Consider the following 14,606-nt stretch of genomic DNA (forward strand, 5'->3'; position numbering starts at 1 on the left):
AATGAATAGTAGGTGAACTTTGCTCGGATGCATACGATTTTCAACACTGTAGGCTGAAGTGGTTGAACACAGGCACAGTGAGGAGGGGCAGACAACTTTATAGATTTGTTCATCATCATCGAATGATACAAAGTATGCACTGAGCAGGTGCAGCAATGTGATGGTAACACAGTGACAATGTTCACAGTAGTCACAACAAGCTAGAAGAGGTTGCAACGGAATGGAAAGAGGCGTATATTTGTAATACAGTACACGCTCTTTCCTCCTCCCCGTTGTGAGAATTCTGCCATGCTATTGGCGCAGCAGACTTGTCTCTCAGTCGTGACGTCGGAGTGCTGGCCTGGTACACAGCGCCTTTCAGTTTGGCGCCTGTCTACTGTCGTCATCACAGAGCGCCGATTATTCGAGCTGTTTCCGGTGCGCGTTTCCCGCAGGGAGGGAGAACATGGCCACCACCGGTTTCTCATTCGGGGGTTCCTCCACCACCACCCTCAACCCGGCCACCGCGACGGCGGCTCCATTCTCCTTCGGTACAAGCGCGCCTGCCAGGTGAGCGCGTCACGTGATGTGTGCAGCAGTGGGGGCGGGGCTTCCCACTCCTGTCAGGGAAATAAAATATCGATATATATATATATATATAAATATACGTTATTGCCTAAACTGTTTTCAGCCCCTCTCCTGAGTTTCTGTGCCACTCTATTCAACACTCTGTACTGCTCTGATTATGAAGTGCGTCTGAAATCCAATATATATTTAGTATGTATGGCTGCACAGTAGGTATCGCAACTTCACAATGGATTGGAATTCCCCTGCTGGAACGTTGCTAATACAGTAGAATCCTTGTGTAGTAAACTCCAAGGGACCAGGCAAAGTAGTTTACTATGTCAGAAGTTTACTACTGTATATCAGAAATGGTTGTACTCAAGCACAAAGTATACTATCGTACTGTTTCTTAAAGGGACCCGAACAGTGGGAAAAAAACAAATCTGGGCTTACCTGGGGCTTATCCCCAGGGTTGAGTTGGAGCAATTTTTGGGTAGCTGGGGTCGGTGGTTTCACAAACTGAGGCGCCCGAGTTGGAGTTTTTTGTACCCACTCCATAGCCATGCAAAGGATGTGGCGTAGGAGTCAGTAATTTTTGAGTTCCTGGAGTTGGATTCGGTTTCATAAACTAAGGAGTTGGGTGACTTTAGTACCGACTCCACAGCTCTGCCTACTCCAGCCCCTGTCTGCACATCCGGCTTGATTACGCATGTCAACGTAAGCTGCATGCACGGCTCTCCAAAGACGCAGGAGGTTTATGGCAATGCGAGTGATCGAGCTGGGGGCGTGGACGAGTTGCGCACAACTTCACCTGGCTAATGGGGCCACCAGTGAGACCTCGTGGGCTACAGGAGGGTGGGCTGGAGGAAGCCCCAGATGAGTCCAGTTTTTGGTGAGCTGTGCTGCTGCTTCTGATAGTTATACACAGGGGCAGAGGAGGACACAGTAATTGGGGGAGAGCATCTACAAGACCTCCTGGACCATGGACCCATTGTGTGTGTGTGTGTGTGTGTGTGTGTGTGTGTGTGTATACACGCACATGCAAGTTTGGGCAACCTTGTTAATTGTCATGATTTTTCTGTATAAATTGTTGGTTGTTACGATAAAAAATGTCAGTTAAATATATCATATAGGAGACACACAGTGATATTTGACAAGCGAAATTAAGTTTATTGAATTTACAGAAAGTGCAATAAAAAAAAAAATATCTATCCTCTTTTTTTATTTTTTTATTTTTTTTTTGCCTTCTACAGCTAGGTGTGTCTTAAAGAGAACCCGAGGTGGGTTTGAAGAACATTATCTGCATACAGAGACTGGATCTGCCTATACAGCCCAGCCTCTGTTGCTATCCCAAACCCCCCTAAGGTCCCCCTGCACTCTGCAATCCCTCATAAATCTCAGCCACGCTGCTGACAAACAGCTTGTCAGAGCTGGCTGTATTTATCTCTATAGTGTCAGTCTGCTGCTCTCCCCGTCTCCTGCAGAACTCCGGTCCCCGCCTGCATCCCTTCCCTCCCTGCTGATTAGAGGGAGGGACAGGGGCCGGAACCGGTGCTATGCAGGAGGCGGGGGAGCAGCTGAGACTGACACTACAGAGGGAAACACAGCCTCACAGCACGGCTGTGATTTATGAGGGATTGCAGAGTGCAGGGGGACCTTAGTGGGGTTTGGGATAGCAACAGAGGCTGGGCTGTATAGGCAGATCCAGCCTCTGTATGCAGATAACATTCTTTAAACCCACCTCGGGTTCTCTTTCAGGCTCGTACACACGTGTGACTGAAGCCAACGTCTGGTCCGCCCGGCGGATCGTTCAGGAACAACCTTATCAGTCCGCCGACAGACTGTACACACGCTGTACTGTCTGCTGAAAACCCGCCCAGCGGGAGGTGCCGACGGACCCGTCGTTGGCTTCAGTCGCGTGTGTACGAGCCTAAATGTTGAAAAATACGATAACTATGATTCTATTTGGCTAGACCTTGTAAAATTTTAATGTAGAACTTGAAAGGTTTTTGGAGAGAGAAGGTAACATGAATAGCATTGCAGTGTGTACCTAAGGTGAATTGAAATTTCACGTACATAGAAAAGGGGCACTGCGGTAATTTGGGCTCCAGAGAATATTGGTAAAGTTACAGATATTCTACTTTTGGCAAGTGGCAGGATAGAATATTGATAATTTTGTCCTCCCCCTTTTTTTTTTTTTTTTTTTTTTTTTTTTTTTTTACTTCTGTAACCTGACCCTTTTCTCCAAAAATGGTACAAGCACCGCCTTTCTGAGCAGATCGGAAACAAACTGCTCTGATATTAGCTCTCTCACAGAGAATCATTGCACAAGCGCTTTCAGGGCGATTTTGAAAAATTGCCAGCGCTTAAAAAAATCACAAAGCACATGTAGTATGAACGAGCAGTTGCTCTGCCCAACTGGCAAAAAAGTGTGCATACAGGTAGCGTGGCGGTCTGCATCTTTATATAAATCCTTTTCAGGGATTGTCTCTTTAGAAATGATAAAGGCCATCCCCCATGAAAAGATAGACTAGTCCAAAACCTGTCGGTTCTGTCAAATTTCTACTGCTTACTGTAGGTGACAGCTACATAGGGGAAAAGTAATTTAAGGCTCATTTTACTCTGCAAGAAACATACTACTTATTTGTATGTGTTTACAGGTAATTTACATTTTTACAATTTTTGTGATAGTGGTCCTTTAATATGGCAATACACTAAGTTCATGTGAAATGAGCCTTTCATGCTTTGTGGTTTGCTTGTCTCCACATTTCAGTACATTCAATACTTTTGCTTAAAGTGTACCAGAGACCGGGGGGGGGGGGGGGGGGGGGGAAGTTTTATACATACCTAGGGCTTCCTCCAGCCCCATGCACACGGATCGCTCCCACGCCGCCATCCTCAGCTTTCTCCAGCTCCAGTACCGGTTCCCTTAACCTCCTCCAGCCGCGGCCAGTCTGTGCAAGAGGAAGTGTGCTCTCTACGTATCTCTCCGGCAGCCACTGGAGAGACACGTAGAGGGCGCACTTCTCTTGCGCAGACTAGCCGCGGCTGTAGGAAGTGACGGGACCCGATGTCAGAGCTGCAGACAGTGGAGGACTGCAGCGTGGGAGCGATCCGTGCGCATGGGGCTGGAGGCCCCAGGTATGTATAGTTTCTGCCCCCCGTCTCTGGTTTCCTTTAAAGTGTAACTTAAAGGGAACCTGTACTGAGTAAAACTATTTATTTAAAATAAACTCCTTAGGTAACGTCAAATGAACATTACATGGTTACCTTGCAATCAGTTCCTCTCAGACGCTCACCATTTTCCTCTTACAGTGATCCCTTCCAGTTCTGACAACAATTTGTCAGAACTGAAATATATCAGTTGCTGTCAGTTACAGCTGAGAGGAGATCTGATGTGTCCATGTTTCCCTATGGCTCAAGTGGGAGATATTGCAGTTTTAACTGTGTACTGACCAGGAAGCTGTTATGGGGTATTGGCCATTTTCAAAATGGAAGACGGAGAATTCCATTGATCACAGTGGACAAACAGGAGACAGGAGAGGAGAAAGCGATTGATGAGTAGACTATGCAGCAGGTAAGTAGGACTTGTGTATGGTTATTTTGACTTTTAATTTTCAGTACAGGTTTTCTTTAAGGAGAACCCGAGGCGGGGTTCTAACAATGAAATCCGCATACAGAGGCTGGGTCTGCCTATAGAGCCCGGCCTCTGTTGCTATCCAGATTCCCCCTAAGCCCGCTCTGCGAGACCCCCATAAATCACAGCCGCGCTGTGCGGGCTGTGTTTACCTCCTCCTGTCAGTCTCGGTGCTCCCCCGCCTCCTGAAATCGCTCTGGTCCCCGCCCCCGTCCCTTCCCTCCAATCAGCGGGAAGGGACGTGGGTGGGGACCGGAGTGATGCAGGAGGCGGGGGGGGGAGCGGCGAGACTGACAGGCGGAGGTAAATACAGCCCGCTCTGACACGCTGTGTGTCAGCAGCGCGGCTGTGAATTATGGGGTCTCGCAGAGGAGGAATCTGGATAGCAACAGAGGCTGGGCTCTCTAGGCAGACCCAACTAAGAATTTATGATACCTCTGGGTCAAACCTAATCCCAGATCTGTGAGCATCGAGTAAACAAGGATCCTTCTCTCAGCTAAAGACCTCTAACCCCATTTAGATGGTCTGTTTGAATTAAGGCATCTTAATGACATGTATTTAAGCTTGAAAAAAATATCTGTTTTCCCTTTTGATGTTGCATGTATATAGCTGTCTGTACCACCAGCTTGCAAACTAACAGGATATAAGCCAGACGAAGGCTGCAAGGCCGAAAGCTTGCTTATTTTTATTCATTTTTAGTTAGCCAATAAATGGTATTATCCTGATTTTTAACTTCTTATTTATTTTTTCCATACTCTTTTTATTAAATACTTTAGTTTTACACACTGAATTCACTTTTTTTTTTTTTTTTATTGCAGTAATCCAGGTACCACACTTTTTGGGGGCTTTAATACTCCTGTGACAACTGCATCTGCAACAGGAACTGGAGGCCTTTTTGGGGCAAAACCAGCTACTGCAGGATTTACTTTGGGATTACAGAATCCAGGTAAGTAATGTTAATATTCAACCAAAATAGCATATTAATGTTTAAACTGAATTTCAACTTTAGTTGTGAAATAAGCAATGCCCTCAGTAGTGCATAATGATGAGATTAACCACTTGCGGACCGCCCACAGCCGATGGGTGTCAGCAAGGGCTGGGCCCAAACGACCGCAATACGCCCATCGGTGGCGGCGGGCGTGGTTAAGCGGCGATCGCGTCATTCGTGACGCGATCAGCCGCCGGCGACAGGCTCCGCCCCCTCGCGCTGTAACCCGCTGGCCGTTCGGAAGCGCCGGCGGGTTACTAGCTGCCCGATTGCCGCTGACAAAGCGTATAATAGGCTTTGTAATATATACAAAGCCTATTATACAGGCTGCCTCCTGCACTGGTGGTTTCAGTGTCCGAGGGACCACCAGGGCAGGCTGCAGCCACCCTAGTCTGCACCCAAGCACACTGATCTTCCCCCCCCCCCCCCCCCCCCCTGCCCACCACCCCCCAGACCACTGTTTGCACTTAATCACCCCCCTAATCACCCATCAATCACTCCCTGTCACTATCTGTCAACGCTATTTTTTTTTTCTATGCCCTAAACTGCCCCCTGCTCCCTCCTGATCACCCTCCCCAGAACCCCCCCCCCCCGTGTACTGTATGCCTCTATCCCCCCTGTAATAACCCACTGATCACCTGTCAATCACCCATCAATCAAGGTATTCTGTTAGGTGTATGACGAGTTCATAGGTTTTATTTTGTCAAAAGTTAGCGGAAATTGATTTTTTTTTTTTTTTTCACAGTGTCACTTTTCACTAACTTGTGACAAAAAATATATATTCTATGAACTCACCATACACCTAACAGAATACCTTGGGATGTCTTCTTTCTAAAATGGGGTCACTTTTGGAGTTCCTATACTGCCCTGGCATTTTAAGGGCCCTAAACCGTGAGGAGTAGTCTAGAAAACAAATGCCTCAAAATGACCTGTGACTAGGACGTTAGGCCCCTTAGCCGCACCTAGGCTGCAAAAAAGTGTCACACGTGGTATCGCCTTACTCAGGAGAAGTAGTATAAGGTTTTTTGGGGTGTATTTTTACACATACCCATGCTGAGTGGGAGAAATATCTCTGTAAATGGACAATTGTGTGTGTGTGTGTAAAAAATAAATAAATAAATTGTCATTTACAGAGCTATTTCTCCCACCCAGCATGGATATATGTAAAAATACACCACAAAACACATTAAAAAATACTTCTTCTGAGCACGGCAGTACCACATGTGTGGCACTTTTTTGCAGTCTAACTGCGCTAAGGGGCCCAAAGTCCAATGAGCACCTTTAGGCTTTACAGGGGTGCTTACAATTAGGCACCCCCCCAAAATGCCAGGACAGTGAACACACCCCACTAATGACCCCATTTTGGAAAGTAGACACTTCAAGGTATTCAGAGAGGAGCATAGTGAGTCCGTGGCAGATTTAATATTTTTTTTTTTTTTTTTTTTGCACAAAGTGTCATTTTCCGCTAACTTGTGACAAAAAATAAAATTTTCTATGAACTCACCATGCCTCTCAGTGAATACTTTGGGATGTCTTCTTTCCAAAATGGGGTCATTTGGGGGGTATTTATACTATCCTGGAATTTTAGCACCTCGTGAAACATGACAGGTGGTCAGAAAAGTCAGAGATGCTTCAAAATGGGAAAATTCACTTTTGGCACCATAGTTTGTAAACGCTATAACTTTTACCCAAACAAATAAATATACACTGAATTTTTCTTTTTTTTTTTAATTAATTTATTTTATTTTTTTAATCAAAGACATGTAGCACAATAAATTTGGACAAAAATGTATACAGAAATTTTACTTTATTTGAAAAAAAATGTCAGCACAGAAAGTAAAAAAAAAACCAACATTTTTTTTTTGACAAAATTCATGTGTTTTTTGATGAATATAATAAAAACTAAAACTCGCAGCAGCAATCAAATGGCACCAAAAGAAAGCTGTATTAGTGACAAGAAAAGGAGGTAAAATTCATTTAGGTGGTAGGTTGTATGACCGAGCAATAAACCGTAAAAGCTGCAGTGGTCTGAATGGAGAAAAAGGCTCTGGTCCTTAAGGGGCGAAAAGACTGTGGTTCTCAAGTGGTTAATCGCACACACTGAGCCTGATGCACTAAATTCTAGCAAAGCGCCACATACGTTACTGAGTCAATGCGTGCGGTTTTCTCGTAATGCATGTTACCACAGTGCGTGGGTTTCTATGGTAATGCATGTTACTGCAGTAACACACGTGGTGCTAATGGGTTAACTGCCAGTGGCCCTCCTGTGCTAGTAATGAGAAAATTGCCAGTCACTCCCCGCATCACACCCACTGGCCACTTTTTATGGTTTGAAAATCTCTCATTGGAGAAAACTCAGGAGAAAAATGAATAGGGTATGGGCCTTTATTTCAAACTGTTCACTCAAATATTTTCGCTCCTCCACCCTGAGTGTTTTATTTTATTTTTTATTTTTTTTACAAAACTGAGAGGGTCAGAGTTCTATGAAGATCACTAAGGGCCTGCATTTTGATTTTCAGAACCCAATCACAAGGACACCTGCTCAGTGTTATATGATTTCGGTAATGTCATTTCCACTGGTGTCAAACTGCAGATACAATGCCTGCTGCACTCTTTTGTGCAATTGTTTCTGCCCCACGTATGGGGCTTTGCAGTTGCACAAAACATCATAGTAAGCACAAACAAAATATAATGTTGCATTTTCCTGTGCACTGTGTGCTTTATAGTGGGAACTTAGCCTCAGAAAGCTTTGAAAAGCAGCTGATTATTGGTAGGGATGAACATTCCCGAATGATACCCCTGTTTCGAATGTTGCTTTGTAGCTCTCTTTCAGTTCCCCAGTTACCGTGCCTCCTCCTTCATGTCTGGAAGGCGGAAGTACCTGGAAAGTTGTAACCTGAGGGCCGCAACTGGGCGAGTTGAAAAGAAACAGTGACAGAGAATTGAACTTCATCCCACTCAGTAGCTGATACCCCCTTTCCCACGAGAAATCTTTACCTTTTCTCAAACGGATCATCAGGGAGCTCTGTAAGGCTGATATTGTGGTGAAACCCCTCCCACAGTGTGATGTCAGGACCATGGTCCTGACAATTTCCTGTCTGTGAACCTCATTGCATTGTGGGAAATAGCTGTTTACAGCTGTTTCTAACTGCCAAAAAAGCAAGCAGCAGCTACTTCCACTGACATCACCTGCCAGCAGTAAAAATGTCACCATGTGATAAATGTCAGAATGTAAATCAGGGAGAGGAAAGCTTTTACAATGGGCAAACACTGACTAAATAATTTATACATAACTATTGTAAAAATGAAGCACTTTTTTTTAAAATTACATTATTTTCACTGGAGTTTCTCATTAACACCATCACCAACCCCTTCTACTGTCGCAATACACATGAATGAAAATTTGAGTGCTGTTCCAAAGCATTCGGAACAATGATACCATTGTGAATGTTCGTCCCCAATTACTAGTTCAGGGAGAGAACTGTCTGTTCCTTGAACCTAATGCAGCACAAAGTACAGATTCCAGACTAGAAAACGAATGCTAGCTTCACCATACATCCAGTGTTGGAAATTCTTGAAATTGGAAGTGTTACCATAGAGAATGTAAAGCTTAGCTGATGAGCCACTTTCATGCTTAGACCAATGTATTTATTGCATGAAATAGTGTCACATGAACTGTTTGTATTTCAGCCACTACAACCGCTTCATCTGGATTCTCATTAAATTTTGGCAAACCTGCTGGATCTGCCACGCCTTTTTCTCTGACTACTACTCCTACTACTACCTCATCTACGGGCCTCTCCCTGGCCTCTGCTTTAACATCCGCACCCGCAGCAGGTACGTGGCACTTTATGGGATTTTGTGGGTAAATGCATATCTAGCCAGGTGTGGTTGGCAAGTAGACAGCACGTGGCACATACATGTGTAAAATCCAGGTCTCCCTCTCATTCCCTTCCAAATACTTTCCCCTTCACTACACCATGGCCAGCATATCTGAACTGTAGCTCAGATCTGATGGTGTTGCTACGCCGAAACGCGTAATAAAGCAATTGGCATGCTAAACATCTGGTCCGCCCACCTCTAGTGGAGAGTACCTGTGTCCTATTCGGAAAGCTACACTGCTGGCCACAGTGTAGGGAAGGGGAAAGTGTTTGGAAGGAAACACCAGAGGGAGACCTGGATTTTGCTCATGTATGTGCGATCTGCTGTCTACTTGCATGTTTCTTGTAAGTGCAGTTTTAATTCCTGTTTATTAAAAAGTTTTCTGCACTATAGAGTGCTCCATTGCCACAATTTTTTTCCAGACGCCCTTGCCTACCATCCCATAAGGCACACGGAGCAGCAACTTTGTGAATGATTAAAGGGCGCCAGCCCTTGGAGTATCTTACTGACTGTGTGCAGCTATCTTTTTGCATTGTTTTTTTATGGGTTGAATCGCAGTGCCAACAGAGCCTGAGATCAGTACCGAGATTTATATTGCTATGCAGTGACGCCAACGGCCACCAGGGCTGTGGAGCTGGTACAAAAATCATCCGACTCCTCACTTCATGAAACTTCCAAAACCAACTATGACTCCAGGTACCCAAAATGGCTATTACTCCTTAGCCTAATACTTACCAGGGCTGTTGCTTTGGTACACACAACCTCCATCTCAACTCCCGACTCTGGCTCCATCTGTATTAACCACTTGCCGACCGCCCACTACCTATGGGCGGCGGCAAAGTGGCATGCCCAGGACCACGTAACGCAAATGGGACTCGTGGCCGGGGATCACGCGTGTGCATCCGCCGGCAATAGGCTCTGCCCACCCGCCGGCTGATCGGAAGCGCCGGCGGGTTGTTAACCATGCAATCGCCGCTACAAAGTGTATGATACACTTTGTAATGGATAAAAAGTGTATTATACAGGCTGCCTCCTGCCCTGGTGGTCCCAGTGATTGAGGGTCCACCAGGGCAGGCTGCAGCCCTCCCTGTCTGCACCCAAGCACACTGATCTGCCCCCTGATTGCCCACAGCACCCCTCAGACCACCCCCTAGACCCCTGTTTGCACCCAATCACCCATCAATCACTCCCTGTCACTATCTGTCAACGCTATTTTTTTAGATTAAGTCCTAAACTGCCCCCTGGGGGCTCTTGATCACCCCCCCCCCCCCGTGTACTGTATACATCTATTCTCCCCTGTAATCACCTGTCAATCACCCCCTGTCACTGCCACCCATCAGCTCAGACTCTAACCTGCCCTTTGTGGGCACTTGATCACCCGCCTACACCCTCAGATTGCCCGCAGACCCACCCTCAGATCACCTCCGAAAGTGCATTGTTTACATCTGCTCTCCCCTTTAATCACCCAGTGATCACGCATCAATCACCCCGTCACCACCTGTCACTGCTACCCATCAGATCAGACCCTAATCTGCCCCTTGCGGGCAACCAATCGCCCGCCCACACCCTCAGCCCCCCCAGACCCCCTCTGATCACCTCCCCAGTGCGTTATTTACATCTGTTCTTCCCTCTGATCACCCATCAATCACCACTTGTCACTGCTACCCATCATACCCATCAGATCACCCTCATCTGCCCCTTGCGGGCACCCAATGACCGGCCCACACCCTCAGATCGCCCTCAGATACCCCCGATCACCTCCCCAGTGCATTGCTTGCATCTATTCCCCCCCCCCCCCCCTCTATTCACACCCTGAGACACCCATCAATCACCTCCTGTCACCCCCTAGCACACCTACCCATCAAATCAGGCCCTAATTTGCCCCGTGTGGGCTCCTGATCACTCGGCCAAACCCTCAGATCCCCCTCTGACCCGCTTCCGATCTCCTCCCCAGTGCATTGATTGCATCTATTCTCCCCTCCTAATCACCCACTGAGACACCCATCAATCACCTCCTGTCACCCCCTAGCACTCCTATCCATCAGATCAGGCCCTAATCTGTCACCCGGCCAAACCCTCACCCGCCCCACCGCAGTGACAGAATTTTTTTTTTCTGATCACTGCTGGTAAGACTTAATTGTGGCTGAGACCAACCGTTATGCCACACAATACGCAACCGCCAATCCAAGAAGCTACTATGCCCAACCTTTTCTGTGGAAGCCACGTTTCCGAACGTAACATTTTTTTTTGGGGGGGGGGCCTTCTCCTCCTTAAAGGAGTTATCAGGCAAAAAAAAAAGTTTCACTTACCTGGGGCTTCTACCAGCCCCATGCAGCCATCCTGTGCCCTCGTAGTCACTCTCTGCTGCTCTGGTCCCCTTCTGTCAGCTCGTTTAGTTTTTGCCGACCTCAGGGTCGGCGGGCCACATTGCGTACATTTTTACGCATGCCCGCTGGTGCAGGAACATTAACACATACATTTTTACACGTTAGTGGTTTAATGCGTAATGGAAGGGGACTGGAGCAGCAGTGAGTGACTACGAGGGCACAGGATGGCTGCATGGGGCTGGTAGAAGCCCCAGATAAGTGAATTTTTTTTTTTTTTTTGCCTGAGAACTCCTTTAACATGGGTCTAGTCCAGTGGTTACCAAACTTTTTTGGGTGAAGGCCCCCTTGATGGCTTTGAAATTTTTTCAAGGCAAAAACCACTACAAAAATGCCGTTATGACCCTTAGCAGGCGACGACTCACTCCAAGTAGCTAGTGATACTTATTAGGCACTGCAATTCCTCTCATGGATAACTTCATGGTTGCGGGGACTAAAGGTTAACTAGCAGGTAATGCAGCCACATTGTATATCAATGTGTGGTTGCATTACCTGATGGTACTGCATAAAGGATGGGGATGAATGCCGAGGCACCCCTGAAATGTGCCCGAGGCGCACCAGGGTGCCGCGGCACCCAGTTTGAGAACCCCTGGTCTAGTCAAAAAGAAATGTATTGCGGTCTTGTTGGTCTACGCACCCAATACATCACATGCCCATGTTCTCTGCTGCCATGTCCAGGTCACGATTTGAGAACATCCTGTGCTTGCTGCACTTCAGTGCCGATACAACCTGTCATCTAAGAGGCCACCCTGCTTATGATCGGTTCCACAAAATTCGGCCCCTCATGGACCACCTGTCATCAAAATTTGCAGATGCTTATACCCCTGAACAGTCATTTTGAGGCATTTGGTTTCTAGACTACTCACGGTTTTGGGCCCCTAAAATGCCAGGGAGTATAAGAACCCCACAAGTGACCCCATTTTAGAAAGAAGACTCCCCAAGGTATTCCGTTAGGTGTATGATAAGTTCATAGAATTTATTTTTTTGTCAAAAGTTAGCAGAAATTGCTTTTTAGTTTTATTTTTTTCCACAAAGTGTCAATTTCCGCTAACTTGTGACAAAAAAAAATCTTCTATGAACTCACCATACTCCTAACAGAATACCTTGGGGTGTTTTCTTTCTAAAATGGGGTCACTTGTGGGGTTTCTATACTGCCCTGGCATTTTAGGGGCCCTAAACCATGAGGAGTAGTCTTGAAACCAAATGCCTCAAAATGACCTGTGAATAGGACGTTGGGCCTCTTAGCGCACCTAGGCTGCAAAAAAGTGTCACATGTAGTATCGCTGTACTCAGGAGAAGTAGTATAATGTGTTGGTGTATTTTTACACATAGCCTTGCTGAGTGGGAGAGGTGTGTGTGTGTGTGTGTGTGTGTGTGTGTGTGTGTGTGTGTGTTTTTAACCACTTGCCGACCAGGGGATTTTACACTGATTGGTGCTGCGTGGGCTCTACAGCCCGCAGCACCGATCAGGAGTGCAGCAGGGCGATCAGACTACCCCCCTTTTTTCCCCACTAGGGGGATGTCCTGCTGGGGGGGGTCTGATCGCCGCCGGCTGCAGTTGCTTAGCGGGGGGGGGGCTCTTCAAAGCCCCCCTCCGCAGCGCTTTCCGCCCTCTCGCCAGCTCCCTCCCTCTCCCTTCCCCTGTGTGCTGCGCAGGACGGATTTCCGTCCTGCGCATTGAAGGATAGGCTTCGGCCTATCATATGCCGGTGATCCCTGGCCAATCAGAGGCCGGGGATCGCCGATCTGCCTTACGGCGCTGCTGCGCAGCAGCGCCGTATGATGTAAACAGCGGGGATTTCTTCCCCGCCTGTTTACATATTGCCGGCGAGCCACCATCGGCGGCTCTCCGGCTGTTCACGGAGACACCCTCCGTGAACTGACATGGAAAGGCCGCTCGATCGAGCGGCCGTTTCCATGGTAACCCGCAGACGACCAGTTTACGCCAATCGGCGTTAGCTGGTCGTCAAGAGGTTAAAAAAACAAAAAAAACAAACACATTATACTATTTCTCCTGAGTACGGCAATACCACACGTGTGACCTCTTTTTGCAGCCTAGGTGCGCTAAGGGGCCCAACGTCCTATGAGCACCTTAAGGCTTTACAGGGGTGCTTACAATTTAGCACCCCCCAAAATTCCAGGACAGTAAACACACCCCACAAATGACCCCATTTTTGGAAAGTAGACACTTCAAGGTATTCAGAGAGGGGCATAGTGAGTCCGTGGCAGATTTCTTCTTTGTCACAAGTAAGCAGAAATGGAAACTTTTTTTTTTTAATTTTTTTGTCAGTGTCATTTTCCTTTTAATTTGTGACAAAAAAAAATCTTCTATGAACTCACCATGCCTCTAAAGCCTCATACTCACGAGACACATGTTGCTAGTCAAGGGAAAAAAAAAAGCAGCGACAGTTCGTCGCCAGGTCCCTCTGTGTAACGCACAGAGGGACAGAGATTCGGCGGAAGCTGTCGCCGAAGGTTTCCCCCCTCCCCCTGCCGGAAGCTCTGCTCACTGCGTGTGTGTTGCTGTCGCTAGTCCGCCTACACACGGCGGACTAGCGATAGTTGTGGCCACAGCTCTAAGTAGAGATGATTCGGGGCGCGCGCCTAATACACATGGTCGACCTGTCGCCGCAATGTGTGCGCCACGTGGTTTGCGGCGACAATTGTGGCCCGTGTGTATGAGGCTTTAGTGAATACTTTGGGATGTCTTCTTTCCAAAATGGGGTCATTTGGGGGGTATTTTATACTATCCTGGAATTCTAGCCCCTCATGAAACATGACAGGGGGTCAGAAAAGTCAGAGATGCTTCAAAATGGGAAAATTCACTTTTTGCGCCATAGTTTGTAAACGCTATAACTTATTTATTATTTATTGTATTTATAAAGCGCCAACATATTACGCAGCGCTGACTTTTACTTTTACCCAAACCAATAAATATACACTGAATGTTTTTATTTTATTATTTTTTTTTATTTTTATCAGACATGTAGCACAATAAATTTGGACAAAAAATGTATACAGAAATTTTACTTTATTTGACAAATTTTATCACAAAGTAAAAAAAAAAATCATTATTATTTTTTTTTTTTTTTTTTGATAAAATTCATGTCGTGTGTTTTTTTTTTTTTTTTTTTTTTTTTTTTTGATGAATGTAATAACTAAAAATCGCAGC

At 46.4% G+C, this 14,606-nt stretch overlaps 1 protein-coding gene across 5 annotated transcripts in view; it reads left to right on the forward strand.

Annotated features, from left to right (window-relative positions):
- The first annotated feature begins 357 nt into the window (after window positions 1–357).
- The window catches only part of NUP58 (nucleoporin 58), a 114,384-nt gene continuing 100,135 nt past the window's right edge, over window positions 358–14,606 (forward strand). For 3 of the 5 annotated variants that reach the window (XM_068266971.1, XM_068266970.1, XM_068266973.1), the window contains exons 1-3: window positions 358–549; window positions 4,999–5,126; window positions 8,859–9,005. In XM_068266971.1, coding sequence (XP_068123072.1) covers window positions 446–549; window positions 4,999–5,126; window positions 8,859–9,005 — 379 coding nt within the window. In that variant the 5' untranslated portion in view covers window positions 358–445. Of the gene's footprint in view, window positions 550–679; window positions 774–4,998; window positions 5,127–8,858; window positions 9,006–14,606 lie in introns of those variants that run through there. The other 2 variants (XM_068266974.1, XM_068266972.1) reach the window with 2 other exon arrangements.

Source organism: Hyperolius riggenbachi, chromosome 2 (assembly GCF_040937935.1).
Source record: "Hyperolius riggenbachi isolate aHypRig1 chromosome 2, aHypRig1.pri, whole genome shotgun sequence".
Lineage (NCBI taxonomy): Eukaryota > Metazoa > Chordata > Amphibia > Anura > Hyperoliidae > Hyperolius > Hyperolius riggenbachi.